This window comes from Physeter macrocephalus, chromosome 12, assembly GCF_002837175.3.
Source record: "Physeter macrocephalus isolate SW-GA chromosome 12, ASM283717v5, whole genome shotgun sequence".
NCBI lineage: Eukaryota > Metazoa > Chordata > Mammalia > Artiodactyla > Physeteridae > Physeter > Physeter macrocephalus.
The window spans coordinates 25,205,827-25,224,636 of record NC_041225.1 but is presented as its reverse complement, the minus strand read 5'-3'; the positions used below and the strand labels follow the sequence as shown (position 1 = coordinate 25,224,636).

At 41.4% G+C, this 18,810-nt stretch overlaps 1 protein-coding gene across 4 annotated transcripts in view; it reads left to right on the top strand.

Annotated features, from left to right (window-relative positions):
• The window catches only part of LOC102994007 (E3 SUMO-protein ligase RanBP2), a 48,900-nt gene that overhangs the window by 18,143 nt on the left and 11,947 nt on the right, over nucleotides 1-18,810 (top strand). For all 4 annotated transcript variants that reach the window (XM_055089017.1, XM_028497134.2, XM_024116607.3 and 1 more), the window contains exons 9-20: nucleotides 1,448-1,657; nucleotides 2,659-2,840; nucleotides 2,926-3,101; nucleotides 3,256-3,379; nucleotides 4,276-4,437; nucleotides 4,677-4,814; nucleotides 4,890-5,036; nucleotides 5,907-6,086; nucleotides 6,174-6,257; nucleotides 8,877-9,012; nucleotides 12,531-12,625; nucleotides 13,493-18,284. In XM_055089017.1, coding sequence (XP_054944992.1) covers nucleotides 1,448-1,657; nucleotides 2,659-2,840; nucleotides 2,926-3,101; nucleotides 3,256-3,379; nucleotides 4,276-4,437; nucleotides 4,677-4,814; nucleotides 4,890-5,036; nucleotides 5,907-6,086; nucleotides 6,174-6,257; nucleotides 8,877-9,012; nucleotides 12,531-12,625; nucleotides 13,493-18,284 — 6,426 coding nt within the window. The remainder of the gene's footprint in view (nucleotides 1-1,447; nucleotides 1,658-2,658; nucleotides 2,841-2,925; nucleotides 3,102-3,255; nucleotides 3,380-4,275; nucleotides 4,438-4,676; nucleotides 4,815-4,889; nucleotides 5,037-5,906; nucleotides 6,087-6,173; nucleotides 6,258-8,876; nucleotides 9,013-12,530; nucleotides 12,626-13,492; nucleotides 18,285-18,810) is intronic.

The following is an 18,810-nucleotide window of genomic DNA, read 5'->3' as shown; positions in this document are numbered from 1 at the left end:
CTGAACTAAGAATAAGTTACTCACCAGTTGCTTATAAGACATTACTATGGGGGATATAAAGATGAAAAAGTTGTGGATCTCTCCCTTAAGGAACTGACATCATGGTAACAGAGATAGAAGGTATATATTCACATTCTGTTAGGCTCTTGGAATTTTTATATTTATTCCCAGTTTTGACTGTCTGGGATGGATCCTAAAGGTCTGTTACAGACTATCTGGCTTTGTTAAGGCAGAAACTTGCAGGTGTTCATGCAAGCAGTGAATCAAGCAGTGAACTGAAGACTCCATGGGGAAATGTTTCTATAAGAAGCAGTTTTCATATAAAGTTGAAAGAACTTTGTTAAGCATTAAGAAGTGGTCTTAAATCAGAGTAGCTATAAGTTGTTGTCTGTGGGTAGACTGTTGATCAAGGCCCCTCTGTCCCACAGCTTACTTTTTTGTGAGAGACAGACTTTGAGTCCTTGAAGAAGTGACCTTCTGTTTTTTCCTTAGGTGTCCCTTCTACCTTTGCACAGTTTGTGAAATGAAATTGTTTTACTGTCTTTGATCTGGGCCTTACTGGGTTTGTCTTTGCAAATTTTCAGAGAGATAATGGTCTGGCGGTAACCAAACCTGACTGACCAGCAGAATTACTCCACGTTTTTTTTAAAAAATGGCTTGATTGTGTAAAATTCACATATGATATTATTCACCCATTTTAAGTGTACAGTTTAGTGGTTTTTTAGTATGTTCATGGAGTTGTGCAATCATCACCACAATTTTAGGATATTTTCATCACCTCGTACCTGTTAGCAGTCACTCCCCATTTCCCTCCAGACCCCGCCTCGTCCTAGGCAACCACTAATTTTCTGTCTCTTTATATCTCTCTGTTCTGGACAGTTCATATAAATTGAGTCATACAAAGTGTGGTCTTTGGGTGACTGTCTTCTTTCACTTAGCATAGTGTTTTCAAGGTGCATCCATGTTGTAATGTAACCTAGAACTTCATCCAAGGAGCGTTTTTAAAATAGATTCTTCACCCCAAATCTGTGGAATCAGAGTCTCTGGGAGTGAGGCCTGGAAATAAAAAAAGAAATTTTTTAAGCTTTTTAAAGGATGATTCTGACTAGCCAGGTTTATCAGGTCAGAAAATTTGAGCTTGGTCCTGTTCTCCTGTGGCCACTTGAATCCCGCACATTTCCATCTAAAATGGAAATCCTTTTGGTATTTTTCGCACACATTTTTTTCTTTCCTTTTATTCTAGAACGTAGATACAGATACTGTTACACCTGTATTCTGTTCATTTTTCGCATCAGCACCCTTTTGGGTCCAGCTGTGGTTGTTGGGCTGGAGGGCTGGGTCTGAGATAGTCATGTTATTTCCCCGTAGGGTATGTGAATGAACTATTGAGAGAGATGAATAAAAACAATCTGTGTTTTTTAAATGATGGAAATAATTTGTTTTTCAGGGCATATGCTGCTAAACCTAAGTCGTGACAAGCAAGACTTTTTAAAAGAGGTTGTAGAATCCTTTGCCAATGAAAGTGGGCAGTCTGCTTTATATGATGCTCTCTTTTCTAGTCAGTCACCTAAGGATAGATCTTTCCTTGGTAGGGATGATATTGGAACCCTTGATGTACAAGCACCAGATCCTGAGGATTTGGCTCGATATGATGTTGGTAAGTTGTATCTTTCTAAGGAAACATTTTGCATTTTAATCCTTTTATACTAGGAGACAGATAATAGCAACAAGGGGAATAAATTGCCCATAATCTCATTACCCAGAAATAATGACTTAATATTTTCCTGTATTCCTTGCAGCGTTTTTGAAGGGTTGGGGTAGTATGAGGGGTTGAGGTAGCCATAGTGGTGGCATATGTTTTTCTTGTAAATAGTTGTTTATAACTGTACACATGATTAGTCTCATGAATTCTTTCTCATCCTGTCTCTCTAAATACCACTTTTAGTGGCAATATGATCTTTTTAGTGAAGTAGCCATAATTTGTTTGCCACTTTTTATTGTTGGATATCGAAGATGTTTGCAGTTTTTTCACTTATATTAAAATACTGATGAAAACTTTAAAGTGCCTCCATTTCAATTTTTTCCGTAGAGATTCCTAAAAACAGAATTACTGGGATTAAAGTTGATGAACATGTTTAAGTCTCTTGCAAATTGCCATATTGCAAGAAAACTTGTACCTCTTTATGCTTTCCGAAGCCCATAACTTTTTTAGTATTGAATTTCTTGTAGAGGAAAAGATCTATTTATTATCCTAATGGACTAATGTAGTGGTATCCCATTGTTTTAATATTTCTTTACTGAAAGGAAAATCTATTGTTTCAAGATTTCTTACTGGGTGGCTATTCTTTATTTTACCTCTATCAGTAGATTTTGTTTTATTGAGTTCTAGTGAGGCTCTTTTTTCTTCTTAGATGGACTTCAAAAGAACGTTTTCCATCATAACTGTCTTTATTAAAGTTCCTAGATGGAGTTTGAATACTTTTAATAAGAACATAAGACTTTGCTTATCATAGATTTCCCCTGTGCTCTGATATAGAAAAGCAGTTATAAAATTAAGGTACATTTAATATGAGTCAGTTGTTTATGTTGGCAAAACTGATGGGACACAAGATTTCCAAAACCTCAAGCCAACTTTTTTTTTTTTTTTTTGTATTTCAGGTGCCATTCGAGCACATAATGGTAGTCTTCAGCACCTCACCTGGCTTGGCTTACAATGGAATTCATTGCCTGCCTTACCTGCAATTAGAAAATGGCTAAAACAGCTTTTTCATCATTTGCCCCAGGAAACCTCAAGACTTGAAACAAATGCACCTGAATCAATATGTATTTTAGATCTTGAAGTAAGCAGAGATTTTAACAACTTAAATATTATGAGTATTGTTTGATTTTTTTCTACTTAAATTGATTTTTCTTTAAATAAAACAGGTATTTCTACTTGGAGTAATATATACCAGCCACTTACAATTAAAAGAGAAGTGTAATTCTCACTACAGCTTCTATCAGCCTCTGTGCTTGCCACTTCCTGTGTGTAAACAGCTTTTCACAGAAAGACAGAAATCTTGGTGGGATGCAGTTGGTAATCTAATCCACAGAAAAGCAATGTAAGTAGTCAAAAATACTCCTTTGACTTATTGCCTAGGGACTTTAATTCTCATGTGAAGTTTTAATTTTTAATTATCATGTGATGATTAACATACGTGTAAGTGTTGAACTGCATGTTTATAAATCAATTTTTTTAAATAAAACTTTTTTTAGACCTGGAACCTCAGCAAAATTGCGACTTCTAGTTCAGCATGACATAAACACTCTAAGGGGCCAGGAAAAACATGGCCTTCAGCCTGCTCTACTTGTGCACTGGGCAAAGTGCCTTCAGAAAACGGTGAGTTCACTGAAGTGGAAGCAGTTTTTAAGAGCATTACTGTCATTTTTTAAAATCACAGACTTTACATTGAAAGCCTTTCAGTTTTAAAAACAGTAGCAGCTTATTCATATTATGTCGGGTGAAACGTATTTTCTTAATCTTGCCACACACTAGTTAGTTTAGTTAATATATAAGTGCTTAGAAGAGTGCCTGGCACAGTAAATGTTACATAAGTATTAGCCATTGTTATTATTACTTATAATTACCTTATGATAAATATTGTCCAGCCTGAAGATTTTTTTATGTGTTTGGTGGCACAAGGCTCTGTAGGTAAGGGCATTATAGATCTCTTGCTAAGTAGTTGAGGTCTGTTCTGTGGCAAGATTAGATTAGTTTAGCCCTTTGACCAAACTGTGGCACCTATAAGAGTGGCAGATTTCGGCTATCTAAAAATAGCAACTTTAAAAAAATGTGGGCTGGGGGCTTCCCTGGTGGCGCAGCGGTTGCGCGTCCGCCTGCCGATGCAGGGGAACCGGGTTCGCGCCCCGGTCTGGGAGGATCCCACATGCCGCGGAGCGGCTGGGCCCGTGAGCCGTGGCCGCTGAGCCTGCGCGTCCGGAGCCTGTGCTCCGCAACGGGAGAGGCCACAGCAGAGGGAGGCCCGCATACCACAAAAAAAAAAAAAAAAAAATGTGGGCTGCCTGATTAGTGTCATTGAAAGTGTGTAAAAGTTGGTTCTAGAATGATCACTGGTATTAAAGTGGTTAGTTATTCCAGTATTTGGAAAGGTGAGCATATGACTTTTGAGATTCTGTTTTGCCTTGATTTGAAATTTTAAGCAGTTGTTCAGACCATCTATAAATGAATTTTTGGATTTGATCGTTTGTGTCTCTTCTAACTTTGTATTTTTCTAGGGCAGTGGTCTTAATTCTTTTTATGATCAACGAGAATACATAGGCAGAAGTGTTCATTACTGGAAGAAGGTTTTGCCATTGTTGAAGATACTCAAAAAGAAGAGCAGTATCCCTGAACCTATTGACCCTCTGTTTAAACATTTTCATAGTGCAGACATTCAGGTAATGGAGGATCCCTTTGTGAACTAACTGGAAATGTGGATTTCCAGTTTATAAACAAAGAAATGGAAGTATAAACTGCTTAAATTTGTTGCTTGGCTATTTCATGGAAGTCTTGTTTTCTATGGCAGAAGAGTACTGAGATGCTAATCTCATTAGATCGTATAAAATCTTTGGGAAATCATTTGGGTTTGATATTCTGGGTAGAGGCAATTTGACTAAAAGTTATCCAATATGTTTAGGCATCTGAAATGGGTGAATATGAAGAGGAAGCACACATAACATGTGCTATATTGGATGCAGTTAATGGAAATATAGACGATGCTGTGGCTGCTTTTGAATCTATTAATAATGTAGTGTCTTATTGGAATCTTGCACTGGTAAGTAGTGTGGTACTTGAATTAAAAGGTTTTTGTTTTAAAACATAATTTTTCATAAAAGCACTCTGTGTATAGATTTTTCACAGAAAAGCAGAAGACATTGAAAATGATGCGCTTTCTTCTGAAGAACAAGAAGAATGCAAAAATTACCTGAGAAAGACCAGAGACTACCTGATAAAGATTTTAGATGACAGTGATTCAGATCTCTCAGTGGTTAAGAAAGTAAGTTGTAGGTTGTTTATACTTTCTTATTATTTTGATAAGTACTTTTGCCTTGGTTTTATATTTTGGTAATTTCAAAAATGCTTAGTGGTGCCTTATTAATGTGCAAAAGGGAGGGTGTTTAAATATTTAATTAGCATTGCTTTGCCTTAGGTTTGGCGGGGTGGGGTGTGTGTGTTTTTTTTAAACTTGGGCATTTAAGTGTATACTCTTACAAAAAATGCTTGTTAGGGAATTAGAAGAGGTTTCCAAGGCACGCGTTTATTTTTGTTATCTTGTCAATGAAATCAACCAATATTGCCACCTAAGGACTAGTTCTGCATGGACTTCGCAGTTAAACACATCACTGAAATTAAAGGTGGTGGCTGACTACTTGAGAGTGTTTCTCTCATCTTGACCATCTGATGTGACTACCTTTTCCCAGCTGTCAGCAGTTTGAGGCTGTTGCGATGGTATTAACCTTAACTACATTCAACCTTCCACCTGTTTTGTTGATTAGTTTGTGTTGCTGCTCTTGGATTAGGATTTATGTTTGGTGCATTCCAACATCTCTGTTTCTCCTCATATTCAAAATCAGTTAGTAAACGTCAGTAACTTATTTTGTTCACATGGAAAAGCTCCCCCATTTAACATTGCTCTGCCATTACTGTGGCTAACAGGAGGGATAGAAACAGCATGGACTTGAGGGTTGGAAGCCTTTGATGACACAGCAGTTTCATGTTTGTTGTTACATAAAGTATAATGTGCTTGTTACATAAAAGTGAAAAATGTAAATTAGTAAGAAAAAAAAATCTGTGTTTAGTTTAGAGAGAGTTCTTACTTTGATGATTTTGCAGGCTAAAGCCGTTGAGTCATGCCTTTTGTTTTTAGTTGCCCGCGCCCCTGGACTCTGTAAAAGAGATGCTGAATTTAGTCATGCAGGAGCTCGATGACTTCAGTGAAGGAGGGCCTCTTTATAGAAATGGTTCTTTGCGAAATGCAGATTCAGAAATAAAACATTCTACACCGTCTCCCACCAAATACTCTCTGTCACCAAATAAAAGTTATAAGGTAAGTGGGGAAGAAATGAGTCACTCCACTGTGGAATCTGTTTCTGTTCTAAATGTTTTAAGTACTTTTTTGTTGTTATTTTTTCAGTATTCTCCCAAAACACCACCTCCATGGGCAGAAGATCAAAATTCTTTATTGAAAATGATCTGCCAACAAGTAGAGGCCATTAAGGTAAATCACTTGATTTCTCTAAACTGTGCCTCTCTTATTCCAGATTCCTTCCTTGCCCACTTTCTCACTTATTTCTAAAACTGTTCAAAATGTTCCTTTGCCGTGTGACTGTAGAATCATACTGTGTTTTACGTGCTTTCGTCTTGACACTTAGCATATTTTTGAAACTACTTAAGTGTCTGCGTCCTCCACTAGATACGAACCTTTCAAAGGTGGAGACTCCTATATCCAAAACATAGCCTTGTTTCTGGCATAGAGGAGGTTCCCAGGTGATTGCATTGAACTAGTGAAATATACTCTTCATACGTTGGTCTGTGAGTTTGTCTCAGACTGACTGTGGTTGTGTATGTTAAATTTATAGCTAAGACCTCACAAGTGGTCTAAATTTCAAAAGGTCTCTTTATCTTTTTAATATTTCATATGAATTTGACTTAATTATGTAAAGAAATAGTTATGTGAACATGATTTTATTTTAACTTTATGGAAGTGACCTTAACTATAACACTCAAAGGAGATTTACTTCTTTGAAATTGGAAGTACAGGTAAGTTGTTTCACGCTCATTGACCAGAACTAAATCATTCATACTTCTGAAGTTACAGCAAGGAAGTATTGGTATGTGTATGACTATTGCACTGGCGTCAGCAATTTGTGACACTTAATACTATTTGTATTTTTTGCACTTTTGAATTTGCACAGTTTTTTTGTTTCAATTTTTAAACTTATTTTTGGCCGTGCTGGGTCTTCGTTGCTGCGCGTGGGCTTTCTCTAGTTGTGGCAAGCAGGGGCTACTCTTCGTTGTGGTGCGCAGGCTTCTCATTGCAGTGGCTTCTTTTACTGCAGAGCACAGGCTCTAGGTGTGTCGGCTTCAGTAGTTGCAGCACTCGGTCTCAGTAGTTGCAGCACACAGGCCCCGGAGCACACGGGCTTCCATAGTTGCGGTTCATGGGCTCAGTAGTTGCAGCGCACGGGCTCTGGGGCGCACGGGCTTCAATAATTATGGCTGAAGGGCTCTAGAGCACAGGCTCAGTAGTTGTAGCACACGGGCCTAGCTGCTCCACGGCATGTGGCATCTCCCCGGACCAGGGATCAAACCCATGTCCCCCGCATCGGCAGGCGGATTCTTAACCAGTGTGTCGCCGGGGAAGTCCCTGCACAAAGATTTTGTATGTTAATTTTCTATAATCATGGCCCGTTATGATATTACATACTTAGCATGTAGGTTTCTGGTACCCAACATTGTATTCTTGGAAGCACTAGTAGTGGAGGACTAGTCCATGTGCCTAGAAAGCTGAGTTCTAGTACTAACTGCCATTGAATGATCTTGGGTCAGGGAGTTCCTTAGCTTTCTGTCTGTTTGGCTTCTCATCTGTAAAGTGAGCGAGAATTGTTGAAACTGGCTTTCATCATATGTTCTAGTTGTTTGAATTTTTAAAATTATGTTTATAGCTTTAATTGCATATTTGAATCTATGGTCCAGATACCAGTAGTGACCAGTAAAGTTTTCCAGTTGATTCCATCAGTCTCTTATTTTTGGATGTGTAACATCTGGACTAGACACAGTAGGTGAAAGAAATTCAAGATATTTTTCACCTCAAGAGTTACGGTTTTCAGGAAATTTCTTTTCCTAAAACACTTTTGTTTTTTTTTGGCGGCTTGTGGGATCTTGGTTCTCCGACCCGGGATTGAACCCCGGGGCCACGGCAGTGAAAGCGCTGAGTCTTAACCACTGGACTGCCAGGGAATTCCCTCTAAAACACTTCTAGAAGAAGAGAGCAGACATTCTGGATTTGTCTCTGACCTCATTTGTTAATTTTACTATTCCTGAAAAGTGCCTGCTTTGTAGGTTCTGGGGTTGGGGAGGGCGTTGTCATTTGGTTGTCTACAAAGTGATGGATCTGATTGCTGACCACTAGGTGTCATTGGAACGCATTATGTCTGCCGGTTTGGAACTTTGTAAGAATTAAGAGCTAAGAGCGTAAGTATATTGTCTGGAATGTATCAGTGTATACAATGTATATACATAATATATACAGAATACTATAGGTAATATATTCCGAGCAAATGTTAGTAGTTTTCCCTTTCCCAGTAGAGCATTTGAGCTTTACTTTGAGAGGTTGGCAGTGTTTGGCACCGCGTATGCGGCTGAGTGGGAAGCTAGTCTGGGAGGGAATGTGGGGTGTAGAGCAGTCCAGGTGGACTGAAGAGCAGAGCAGGTGCAGTGAGGCACTGGAAGGGCGTTTGGGGTGATGCCGCTGAGCACCGGCAGTGTCGAAGAAAGAAGTTCATTTCGTAGGTACTTGTTTTTTTGAGCAGGTAAGTGTCTTGGCTGGAGCTGAACTTCAGAAAGATTAAGCCAATGCAGAATGGAAAGGGAGATGAGGCCATTGTTTAGGTTAGAGCTGACTCTAGAATGAATGAATTAGGTAATGGTACTAAGGAGTGAAAGAATGGGAGCAAATAACAAGCTTTGACAAATTAAGGATCATGTTTTATATCAGCACCTGGTACTCAGATCCTACTGGAGTATAGAATCTCTTAAAAGGCATCAAGTATTAAGTTTGCTCTAGCACTGTATCTGCCGTGATAGAATTGCTTAAAATTGTTTCCTCTTCCAACAGAAAGAAATGCAGGAGTTGAAACTAAATAGCGGTAACTCAGGGTCCCCTCATCGTTGGCCTACAGAGAATTATGGACCAGATTCAGTGCCTGATGGATATCAGGGGTCACAGAATTTTCATGGGGCCCCGCTAACAGGTGAGTTGGCAACTGGATACTCCCAGGTATTAGTGAAGTCTGTACTTTCTCCTCCTTTGAACAGGTAACTTGTGAAATCACCTTGTCTGTATACATTTATCTATATACATGTCTGTCTATGTCTGCCTATATGTTACTTAAGCTGTATTTGGTATTACCAAGATTTCTGTACCTCGAAGCAGAAACAAAACAAGGTTTATCTGATCCTGTTTATATAAAGGCTAAAGGCTTAAAGAACCTTTTAATGCACATCTCAGAGGAGCTGAGACTGAGTTGGAACTATGCCTTATGATTGAAAAAATGTTAACTGACAGTGTTATTCATTGAGAGATGCCTAATTAAGAACTTAAACGTCTTGGGAATTATTTTGATGACATACTGAGAGGTATGACAGTCATGGGAAACCTTTATTTTGAAATACTATGGTCATATATAGAAGGAAAGAGTGTGGAGCTAGAGCATACTGGATTTTTAGGTTGTGCTCTCTTAACTTACCTCTCTGAGCCAGGTTGTTTGAAACCTGGAACTAATACTTTGCATCACATGATTATTGTGAGCATTTGTGTGTGGGGGGGTGTGCGTTAGGCATTTACTTAGAATATGCATTAAACACCTAATGAACCAAAGGGTACGGACTGTGTCTCCTGTGGTTGTCTGTGTGCCAAGGTGCTTGTGTATGTAATTTTATTTAATGACAGTGACCCAGAGTGGTGGATATCATTATGAATCCACATTTTTTAGATGAGGAAATGGGTTTGGAAGGGTTAGGTAACTTACCCATTATTGTATACATAGTTATTGGTAGAGCCAGGGTTCCAACTCTGGTGCTATAACTTTAAAGCCACTTGTCCCAAGGCAGCCAGAGTGATGGGGAAAATAGGTTTCTTTCACGAGACAGATTGCTGAAATGTTGGTAATTAGATTAATTGGTTTTAATTCAAGACAAGATTCAGAATGGTGTGGCCTAGTTTCATACATTTGTGTGATGGTCCATAGGGCCATACTTGAGGCAGACTCACGGTCCTCTCGTAAGTGTCCTCCAAGTGCACGCAAAGTAATAGAAAAATCTTTGTGAAGTCAAACTCACTAAATGTTGTATGTAAGTCATAGATAAATATATGAGAAGTCAGGGTTTAAACATTGTTTACCTAAACCCTGTGCACTGCGTAGAGCCTTGACTACAGAAGATAGGCAAGCTGGCTGGCTTTCTCCTGGGCTCTCTGAGTGCTGTGTGGAGTCATCATTTGGCACCTGTGGGTCACAAGTTCTGTTTTCTTCTTCTTTGTACCGGCATAACAGGTCTTCTGGTTGTTACACATACATATAAGCATAACATTCACATTGTCTCATTTTATTCTTGCACTTACTCTATGAAATGGGTAGAAGCAGCACATCCTCATTTTACAAGTGAGAAAAATGGAGACCCCAAGTGGCTACTTGACAAAGTCGCAGGCAGCTTTGTGGCCCTGAGAGGAGAGCTCAGGTCTCCTGATTCCCATTCCTTTGTTCACAGACTGTTTTTCTTAATGAAAGTGCAGATGTGCCACGATGGTCCTTGTCTTTTTAAAAGAAGATGATTAAAAAACAATTAATAAGCTTATAATAAAGAAATACTCAGAAGTACTGACCAGTGTAAAGAAAACTAAACACTAACCATATCACACAGAGTTCTGCTAACATTTTGGAGCATTTCCTTCTGGTCCTCTCTCTGTATATTAGAGAACTTTATCACGTTGTATGGAGATGAGTAGCCTGTTTTTAAATATTTAAGTTCTGAGCAGTTTACTACTCAATGTTTTTTTGACAGTACTGTTAATGAATACAAGGTATCCATCATGTGGAAGCTCTGCAGATTTTATTCCCTTATTTTTAAATTTACAGTTGTTGCTATTGTAAATGATGCTGTGAACACAGTCGTAGGATTTTAGGGTTTTGTAAAATTTCTTGTGTTGGGAAATTGCTTTCCTGAGAAGCTGTGCTGGTTTTACACTCTTACCACCAGTATCTGGTAGTGCCTGTCTCTTTGCACTCTTGCCAAGTGTTTGCTATTACCAGCTTATAAAAACCTTGCCTAGGGCTTCCCTGGTGGCGCAGTGGTTGAGAGTCCGCCTGCCGACGCGGGGGACACGGGTTCCTGCCCCGGTCTGGGAAGATCCCACATGCCGCGGAGCGGCTGGGCCCGTGAGCCATGGCCGCTGAGCCTGCGCGTCCGGAGCCTGTGCTCCGCAACGGGAGAGGCCATGACAGTGAGAGGCCCGCGTACCGCAAAAAAAAAAAACCAAACAAAAAAAAAACTTGCCTATTTTTAAAAACAAAAATAATACCAGCTTTTAAGTTTTTGTTTTTTTAGTACTAGGCATGCTCAACACTTTATAATCCTTTATGTTTCATGAGTTATCTGTTCATTGGGTGCCTTTTTTCTATAGGATGTTTTTAGTACTTTTTTTCACTATCCCTGATAAAGTCACCAGTTAAGTTTCAGACTTTATGATTCTTGGCTTATATCCATCATCTTGTTCTGTGTTCTTTGCCTGTTTTCTCCCCAGAATATGTCATGGTAGCCATCATCAGGCAGCCCGTTAGTTTTCCACGCTCAGGCTTGGGCCTCTGCAGTGGCTCTGTTTCTCTGGTAACTGCAGAGAGGACAGACAGCCTGGCTCGCCTTTACTGGGTCTTTTTCAGGGCTTTCCACAATCAGCTGTCCAGCACCTCTTGGGTCACAATTTCTGCTTCCTCTTCTGTGTAAAGGTATAAATGATCTTTAAGTTGTTTTGTTTTCTGGTAAAACTTTCTTAAAACAGATCAAGCAAATGATTGTTGGTTGTTTTTACCATCAACATGAGTGTCTTCTAGTTGCTGGTTTCCTGATAACACACACACAAAACAGATGGAGCAGATAGTTTGGACACCAGCATGAGTGTCAGTCATGCTATGCCCTTTTTATTAAGCCAGGGAACACATTTTGTGTTAACTTGTGAGATCCTTTGCATGAATTTGTTAGGTGATTTTTGACCTGAACGTTCTCAGCTTGAGTTTAAAAAATGCAGCCTTGTCATTCTGCAGATTTCCAAGGCTCACTTCAAAAATGTGGCCCTGAGGCCATCATGTGCGTTTTGGTTCCTTCAGCCCTTCCTGTGGCTAGCGTATCCCCCGTGCTTCTGACGCGGCACGACTGTGCCTTCCCGCCGTGCCCCTCTTTCTCAGGGAGCGGCCCCACCGCTCGCCTTGGCTCCTTGTGGTGCTTGTTGTGGGGACTGCTCTTGCTGACCACCCTGCTGCTGCTCTCGCTCCTGTGTCACACCTAGCAGTGACTCCTAGTTTGTCATTTGATGATCTTTATGATGATGTATTTTGATGTATAGAAATTTAAAAAAAAATCTATGTAGTTAAATCTCTCTTTGATTTCTACTGCTTTTGTATTTATAGTTCTTGCCTAGATAGTCCTAACTGCAGCATAGACTTTTTTTAACAGTGTTTTCTTTCTTATTTTTTCTTTTCTTTTCTTTTTTTTTTTTTAGTTGCAACTACTGGCCATTCAATGTATTATAGTCAGTCACCAGCATATAATTCCCAGTATCTACTCAGACCAGCAGCTAATGTTACTCCCACAAAGGTAACAAAGGAATAATTTATACATTTATAAGTATCTCCTTTTTAATTGTCCAGGCTTCCTACAGAGAAATTCAAGAAGTAGTTCAGCATTAAAACTTAAATGTCCCACCAGATAACAGATATTTTAAATTTCTCTCCATATATAGAAGTATGTTTCTCAGTTAATTTCTATGTTACAATAAGTGTGAACATCTAGAATATTTTTAAATTGGGGTGGTGGTGGGTCCTTCGTCATTCGGTCGTGACAGAAGCAGGACTGTGATGTCCTCACTGGAGCGCTGTGTGTAACTTGCAGGCCTGGGGCGCTGTGACCAAGTGTCCACGGAGACTGGCATCCAGCAGAGCTGGGCAAAGACACCGGGCTTGGGTGCCTCTAGGCCCTGGCTTTTCAGTTCTTAACTTCTCTATGCATTAGTTGCCTCATATGTAAAATGAGGATAATAATGCCTTAATTCATAACGTGTTCGAGGATATTAAGATGAGATAATATATGTACAGTGCTTAGAACTGTGCCCAGTTGGCACGTTAACAAATGTTAGTCCTCATTGTCATCATCATCACTGTTAACATCATTGGACACCTTGTTTAGGAGTGAGGAAGGTATTTATTCTATGGATCTATTGTAGGAGAATTAGGTTTTTAAGGTGCTGTCATTAGTTAAGGCAATTTTCATTAAATGCCAAGGACTAGAGCTGTAAGTATCTTTGTAGTAATGTAGAAGTGTCTTCTCTTAAGGATGCACTGTATGCCCTAGTGATTATTGACCCTGTACTCATGCTTGAGGTTTATGAGAATTGGATTGTATCTAGTTAAGCTATAGTTTTATAGACAACCTACAAAAATGTGCGCTTTATTTTATTTTTTCTAGGGACCAGTTTATGGCATGAATAGGCTTCCACCTCAGCAGCATATCTACGCCTACTCACAGCAGATGCACACACCACCAGTGCAGAGTTCGTCTGCTTGTATGTTCTCTCAAGAGATGTATGGTCCCCCATTGCGTTTTGAGTCTCCTGCAACAGGAATTCTATCACCTAGGGGTGATGATTACTTTAATTACAATGTTCAACAGACAAGCACAAATCCACCTTTGCCAGAACCAGGTTATTTTACGAAACCTCCAGTTGCAGCTCATGCTTCAAGATCTGCAGAATCTAAGGTTATGGAATTTGGAAAAACCAATTTTGTCCAGCCCGTGCCAGGTGAAGGCATGGGGCCATCTTTGGCAGCACCTGTGCGTACATCACAGCCAACTCCTTTTAAATTTAATTCAAATTTCAAATCAAATGATGGCGACTTCACGTTTTCCTCACCGCAGGTTGTGGGACAGCCCCCTTCTACGACTTACACTAATAGTGAAAGCCTTTTAGGTCTCCTGACTTCAGACAAACCTTTGCAAGGAGATAGCTACAGTGGACCAAAAGCTGCTCAGACCATTGGACCTCGAAATACATTCAATTTTGGAAGCAAAAATGTGCCTGGAATTTCATTTACTGAAAACATGGGCCCAAATCAGCAAAAGAATTCTGGTTTTCGACGCAGTGATGATATGTTTACTTTCCACGGTCCAGGGAAATCAGTGTTTGGAACGCCTGCCGCAGAGCCGGCCAACAAGAGTCATGACACTGATGGGGGTAGTGCGCACGGGGACGAGGACGACGACGGCCCTCACTTTGAGCCGGTGGTGCCTCTTCCCGATAAGATTGAAGTGAGAACTGGTGAGGAGGATGAGGAAGAGTTCTTCTGCAATCGTGCCAAGTTGTATCGCTTTGATGCAGGATCAAGAGAATGGAAGGAGCGTGGAATTGGCAACGTAAAGATACTACGGCACAAAACCTCCGGTAAAATCCGCCTACTGATGAGACGCGAGCAAGTGTTGAAAATCTGTGCGAATCACTACATCAGCCCAGACATGGCCCTGGCGCCCAACGCTGGCTCGGACAGGTCCTTTGTTTGGTACGCTCTGGACTATGCAGACGAGTCGCCCAAACCAGAACAGCTTGCTATTAGATTCAAGACACCCGAGGAGGCAGCACTTTTTAAGTGCAAGTTTGAAGAGGCCCAGAGCATGTTAAAAGCCTCAGGAACAAACAGAGCCACAACCTCCAGTCAGTCTACAAGAACTGTAAAAGAACCCACGGGTCATGACAGTAAGGATATTGGCAAATCTGCTGCCGGAAACATGAACTTTGAATTTCAGGTTGCAAAGAAAGAAGGGTCTTGGTGGCATTGTAACAGCTGCTCATTAAAGAATGCCGCAACTGCTGAGAAATGTGTATCCTGCCAAAATCTAAACCCAAGCAGTAAAGATCTCCTTGGCTCACCATTAGTTGAAACTGTTTCCACTCCTAAACCTGGCTCAGAAAATACTCCAGATAGATTTGCGTTGATGACTCCAAAGAAAGAAGGTCACTGGGATTGCAGTATTTGTTTAGTAAGAAATGAACCCACTGTATCTAGGTGCATTGCATGTCAGAGTACAAAGTCTGCTAACAGAAGTGGGTCTTCACTTGTTCAGCAGCCTTCCTTTAAATTTGGCCAGGGAGATCTTCCTAAGCCTGCCAGCAGTGATTTCAGATCTGTGTTTTCAGTAAAGGAAGGACAGTGGGACTGCAGCGTTTGCTTGGTACAAAATGAAGGAAGTTCTGCAAAGTGTGTGGCTTGTCAGAATCCAAGAAAACAGAGTTTTCCTGCTTCTGCTGTCCCGGCACCTGCCTCTTTTAAGTTTGGTGCCTCAGACACAAGCAAGGCTCCAAAGAGTGGATTTGAAGGCGTTTTCGCCAAGAAGGAAGGACAGTGGGACTGCAGTCTGTGCTTAGTGCGAAATGAGGCAAGTGCGGCTGTGTGTGTGGCTTGTCAGAGTCCACCCGCCTCTGCTGCTCCAGCACCTGCATCTTCAGAGACGAGCAAGCCTCCAAGCAGTGGGCTTGAAGGGATGTTCACCAAGAAGGAAGGACAGTGGGACTGCAGCGTTTGTTTGGTACGAAATGAAGGAAGTTCTACAAAGTGTGTGGCTTGTCAGAATCCAAGAAAACAGAGTTTACCTGCTTCTTCTGTCCCAGCACCTGCCTCTTTCAAGTTTGGCGCTTCAGACACAAGCAAGGCTCCAAAGAGTGGGCTTGAAGGGATGTTCACCAAGAAGGAAGGACAGTGGGACTGCAGCGTTTGCTTTGTGCGAAATGAGGGTTCTTCCTTAAAATGTGTGGCTTGTGATGTCTCTCAACCGGCCCATAAACCTGTTGCAGAAGAACCTTCAACTTTCGCTTTGGGCTCAACAACTAAGGCAGATGACTCTTCTGGAAGTCAGGTGGGAACAGGATTTAAAAGTAACTTTTCAGAAAAAGCCTTTAAGTTTGGCAGTGCAGAACAAGGATTTAAATTTGGGCGTGTGGATCAAGAAAATACACCTTCATTTACATTTCAGAGTTCTTCTAATACAGACTCTAAGTCAACAAAAGAAGGATTTAGTTTTTCAATCCCTGTGTCTGCTGACGGGGGGTTTAAATTTGGCATTCAGGAGCCGGGAAGTCAGGGGAGGAAGAGTGAAAAGCCCTTTGGAAATGATGCTGGTTGTCAGGCTCAGGATGCTGGTGGTCAGAAAGACGGGAGTGCTGTGGTTCTTGGTCAAACTGGCAGCACTTTTACCTTTGCAGATCTTGCAAAATCAAATTCAGGAGAGGGGTTTCAGTTTGGCAAAAAAGACCCCAATTTCAAGGGCTTTTCAGGTGCTGGAGAGAAGTTATTCTCATCACAAAGTAGTAAAATGGCTGATAAAGCCGACACTTGTGCTGACCTTGAGAAAGATGATGACGCCTATAAGACTGAGGACAGTGACGATATCCATTTTGAACCAGTCGTCCAGATGCCTGAGAAAGTGGAGCTTGTCACAGGAGAAGAAGATGAGAAAGTTCTTTACTCACAGCGGGTCAAATTGTTTAGGTTTGATGCTGAGATAAGTCAGTGGAAAGAAAGGGGTTTGGGGAACTTAAAAATTCTCAAAAACGAAGTTAATGGCAAACTGAGAATGCTGATGCGGAGAGAGCAGGTGCTGAAGGTGTGTGCCAACCACTGGATCACCACCACCATGCACCTGAAGCCCCTCTCCGGGTCGGACAGGGCCTGGATGTGGTTGGCTAGTGATTTTTCTGATGGCGATGCCAAACTAGAGCAGCTGGCAGCAAAATTCAAAACACCCGAGCTGGCTGAAGAATTCAAACAGAAATTTGAGGAATGCCAGCGACTTCTGTTAGATATTCCACTTCAGACTCCCCATAAGCTTGTGGATACTGGCAGAGCTGCCAAGTTAATCCAGAGGGCGGAAGAGATGAAGAGCGGACTAAAAGATTTCAAGACGTTTTTGACGAACGATCAAACAAAAGTCACTGACGAAGAGAGTAAGAGTTCAGGAGCAGGAGCTGCCAGTGCTGCAGACGCGAGCGGCATGCCAAATCCTGAGACCACCGGGCCCACCCTAGAGTGGGACAGCTATGACCTAAGGGAAGATGCTCTGGACGACAGTGTGAGTAGCAGCTCAGTGCACGCCTCCCCGCTGGCCAGCAGCCCCGTGAGGAAAAATCTCTTCCGCTTCGGTGAGTCAACCACCGGCTTTAACTTCAGTTTTAAATCTGCTTTGAGCCCGTCTAAGTCTCCTGCCAAGTTGAATCAGAGTGGGGCCTCAGTGGGCACAGATGAAGACTCTGATGTCACTCAGGAGGAGGAGAGAGATGGACAGCACTTCGAACCTGTCGTACCTTTGCCTGATCTAGTCGAGGTGTCCAGTGGTGAGGAAAATGAACAAGTTGTTTTTAGTCACAGAGCCAAACTCTATAGGTATGATAAAGATGCTGGGCAGTGGAAAGAAAGAGGCATTGGTGACATAAAGATTTTACAGAATTATGATAATAAGCAAGTTCGCATAGTGATGAGAAGGGACCAGGTATTAAAGCTTTGTGCCAACCACAGAATAACTCCAGACATGACTTTGCAAAATATGAAAGGGACAGAAAGAGTGTGGGTGTGGACCGCATGTGATTTTGCAGACGGAGAAAGAAAAGTAGAGCATTTAGCTGTCCGTTTTAAACTACAGGATGTGGCAGACTCGTTTAAGAAAATATTTGACGAAGCAAAAATAGCCCAAGAAAAAGATTTTTTGATAACACCTCATGTTTCTCGTTCGACCACTCCCAGAGAGTCACCATGCGGCAAAGTCGCCGTAGCTGTGCTAGAGGAAACCACCAGAGAACGGACGGATTCGGCACAGGGTGATGATGCGGCAGGTGCAACCTCAGAAGTTGGCGGGGTGTCTGGCACACCTGAAACAACAACAAAAGCAGTGGTTTCACCTCCAAAGTTTGTGTTTGGTTCTGAGTCTGTTAAAAGCATTTTTAGCAGTGAAAAGTCAAAACCATTTGCATTTGGCAACAGTTCAGCTACCGGGTCTTTGTTTGGATTTAGTTTTAATGCACCTTTGAAAAATAACAGTAGTGAGGCCAGTTCAGCAGCCCAGAGTGGATCTGAAAAAAGAGCGGAGCCTGGTGGTCACCAAGAGTCGCAGAGCTCTGATCTCACGCCGTCTTCCGACAGCAAAGTCAAAAACCCCTCTCCTGCTTTTCCAAAGGAGCAGTCCTCAACCAGTCACACGTTTAAAACACCAGAAAAGGGTAAGCACTTAGCCTTTAGATTAAGCAGAATTTGTCTCTGTCCTTCCTTCCTTCCTTTTTCTTTCTTTCTTTTTTTCTCTCTCGCCCGCCCTCCCTCTCTCCCTCTCTTCCTCCCTCATTTTTTTTTTTAACGTTTATCTTGGTGTAGACTCTTTGTAGCAGGCTAATGTTTTAGTAAAAGTTGGCTCATAAACACAGTGTTCTGTGAACAGCCAAAATATACTTGTGTGGATTTTTTCCTCCCTAAAGCAGTTTACTGGTGAGTGTTCAGATGTTCAAACAGCAGCAGAGAGCTTGTGTGTAAGTTGTTGAGGAGATGTTGGTTCCTGGGAGATGCACCTGTCCGAGCAGAGCACAAGGACTCAGCCAGCACTGGGTCCAACTTAGGGCCTTGAGCGTGAATCATGAGCAGGTTCGGGCTTCAGGTTATCATCCTTATGTTCTTGTCACTCAGAGAGCATGGTACTGAGATGTTCGCATTTTACGTAAGGCACTCTTGCCACCACTTGTTAAATGAGCAAAGACT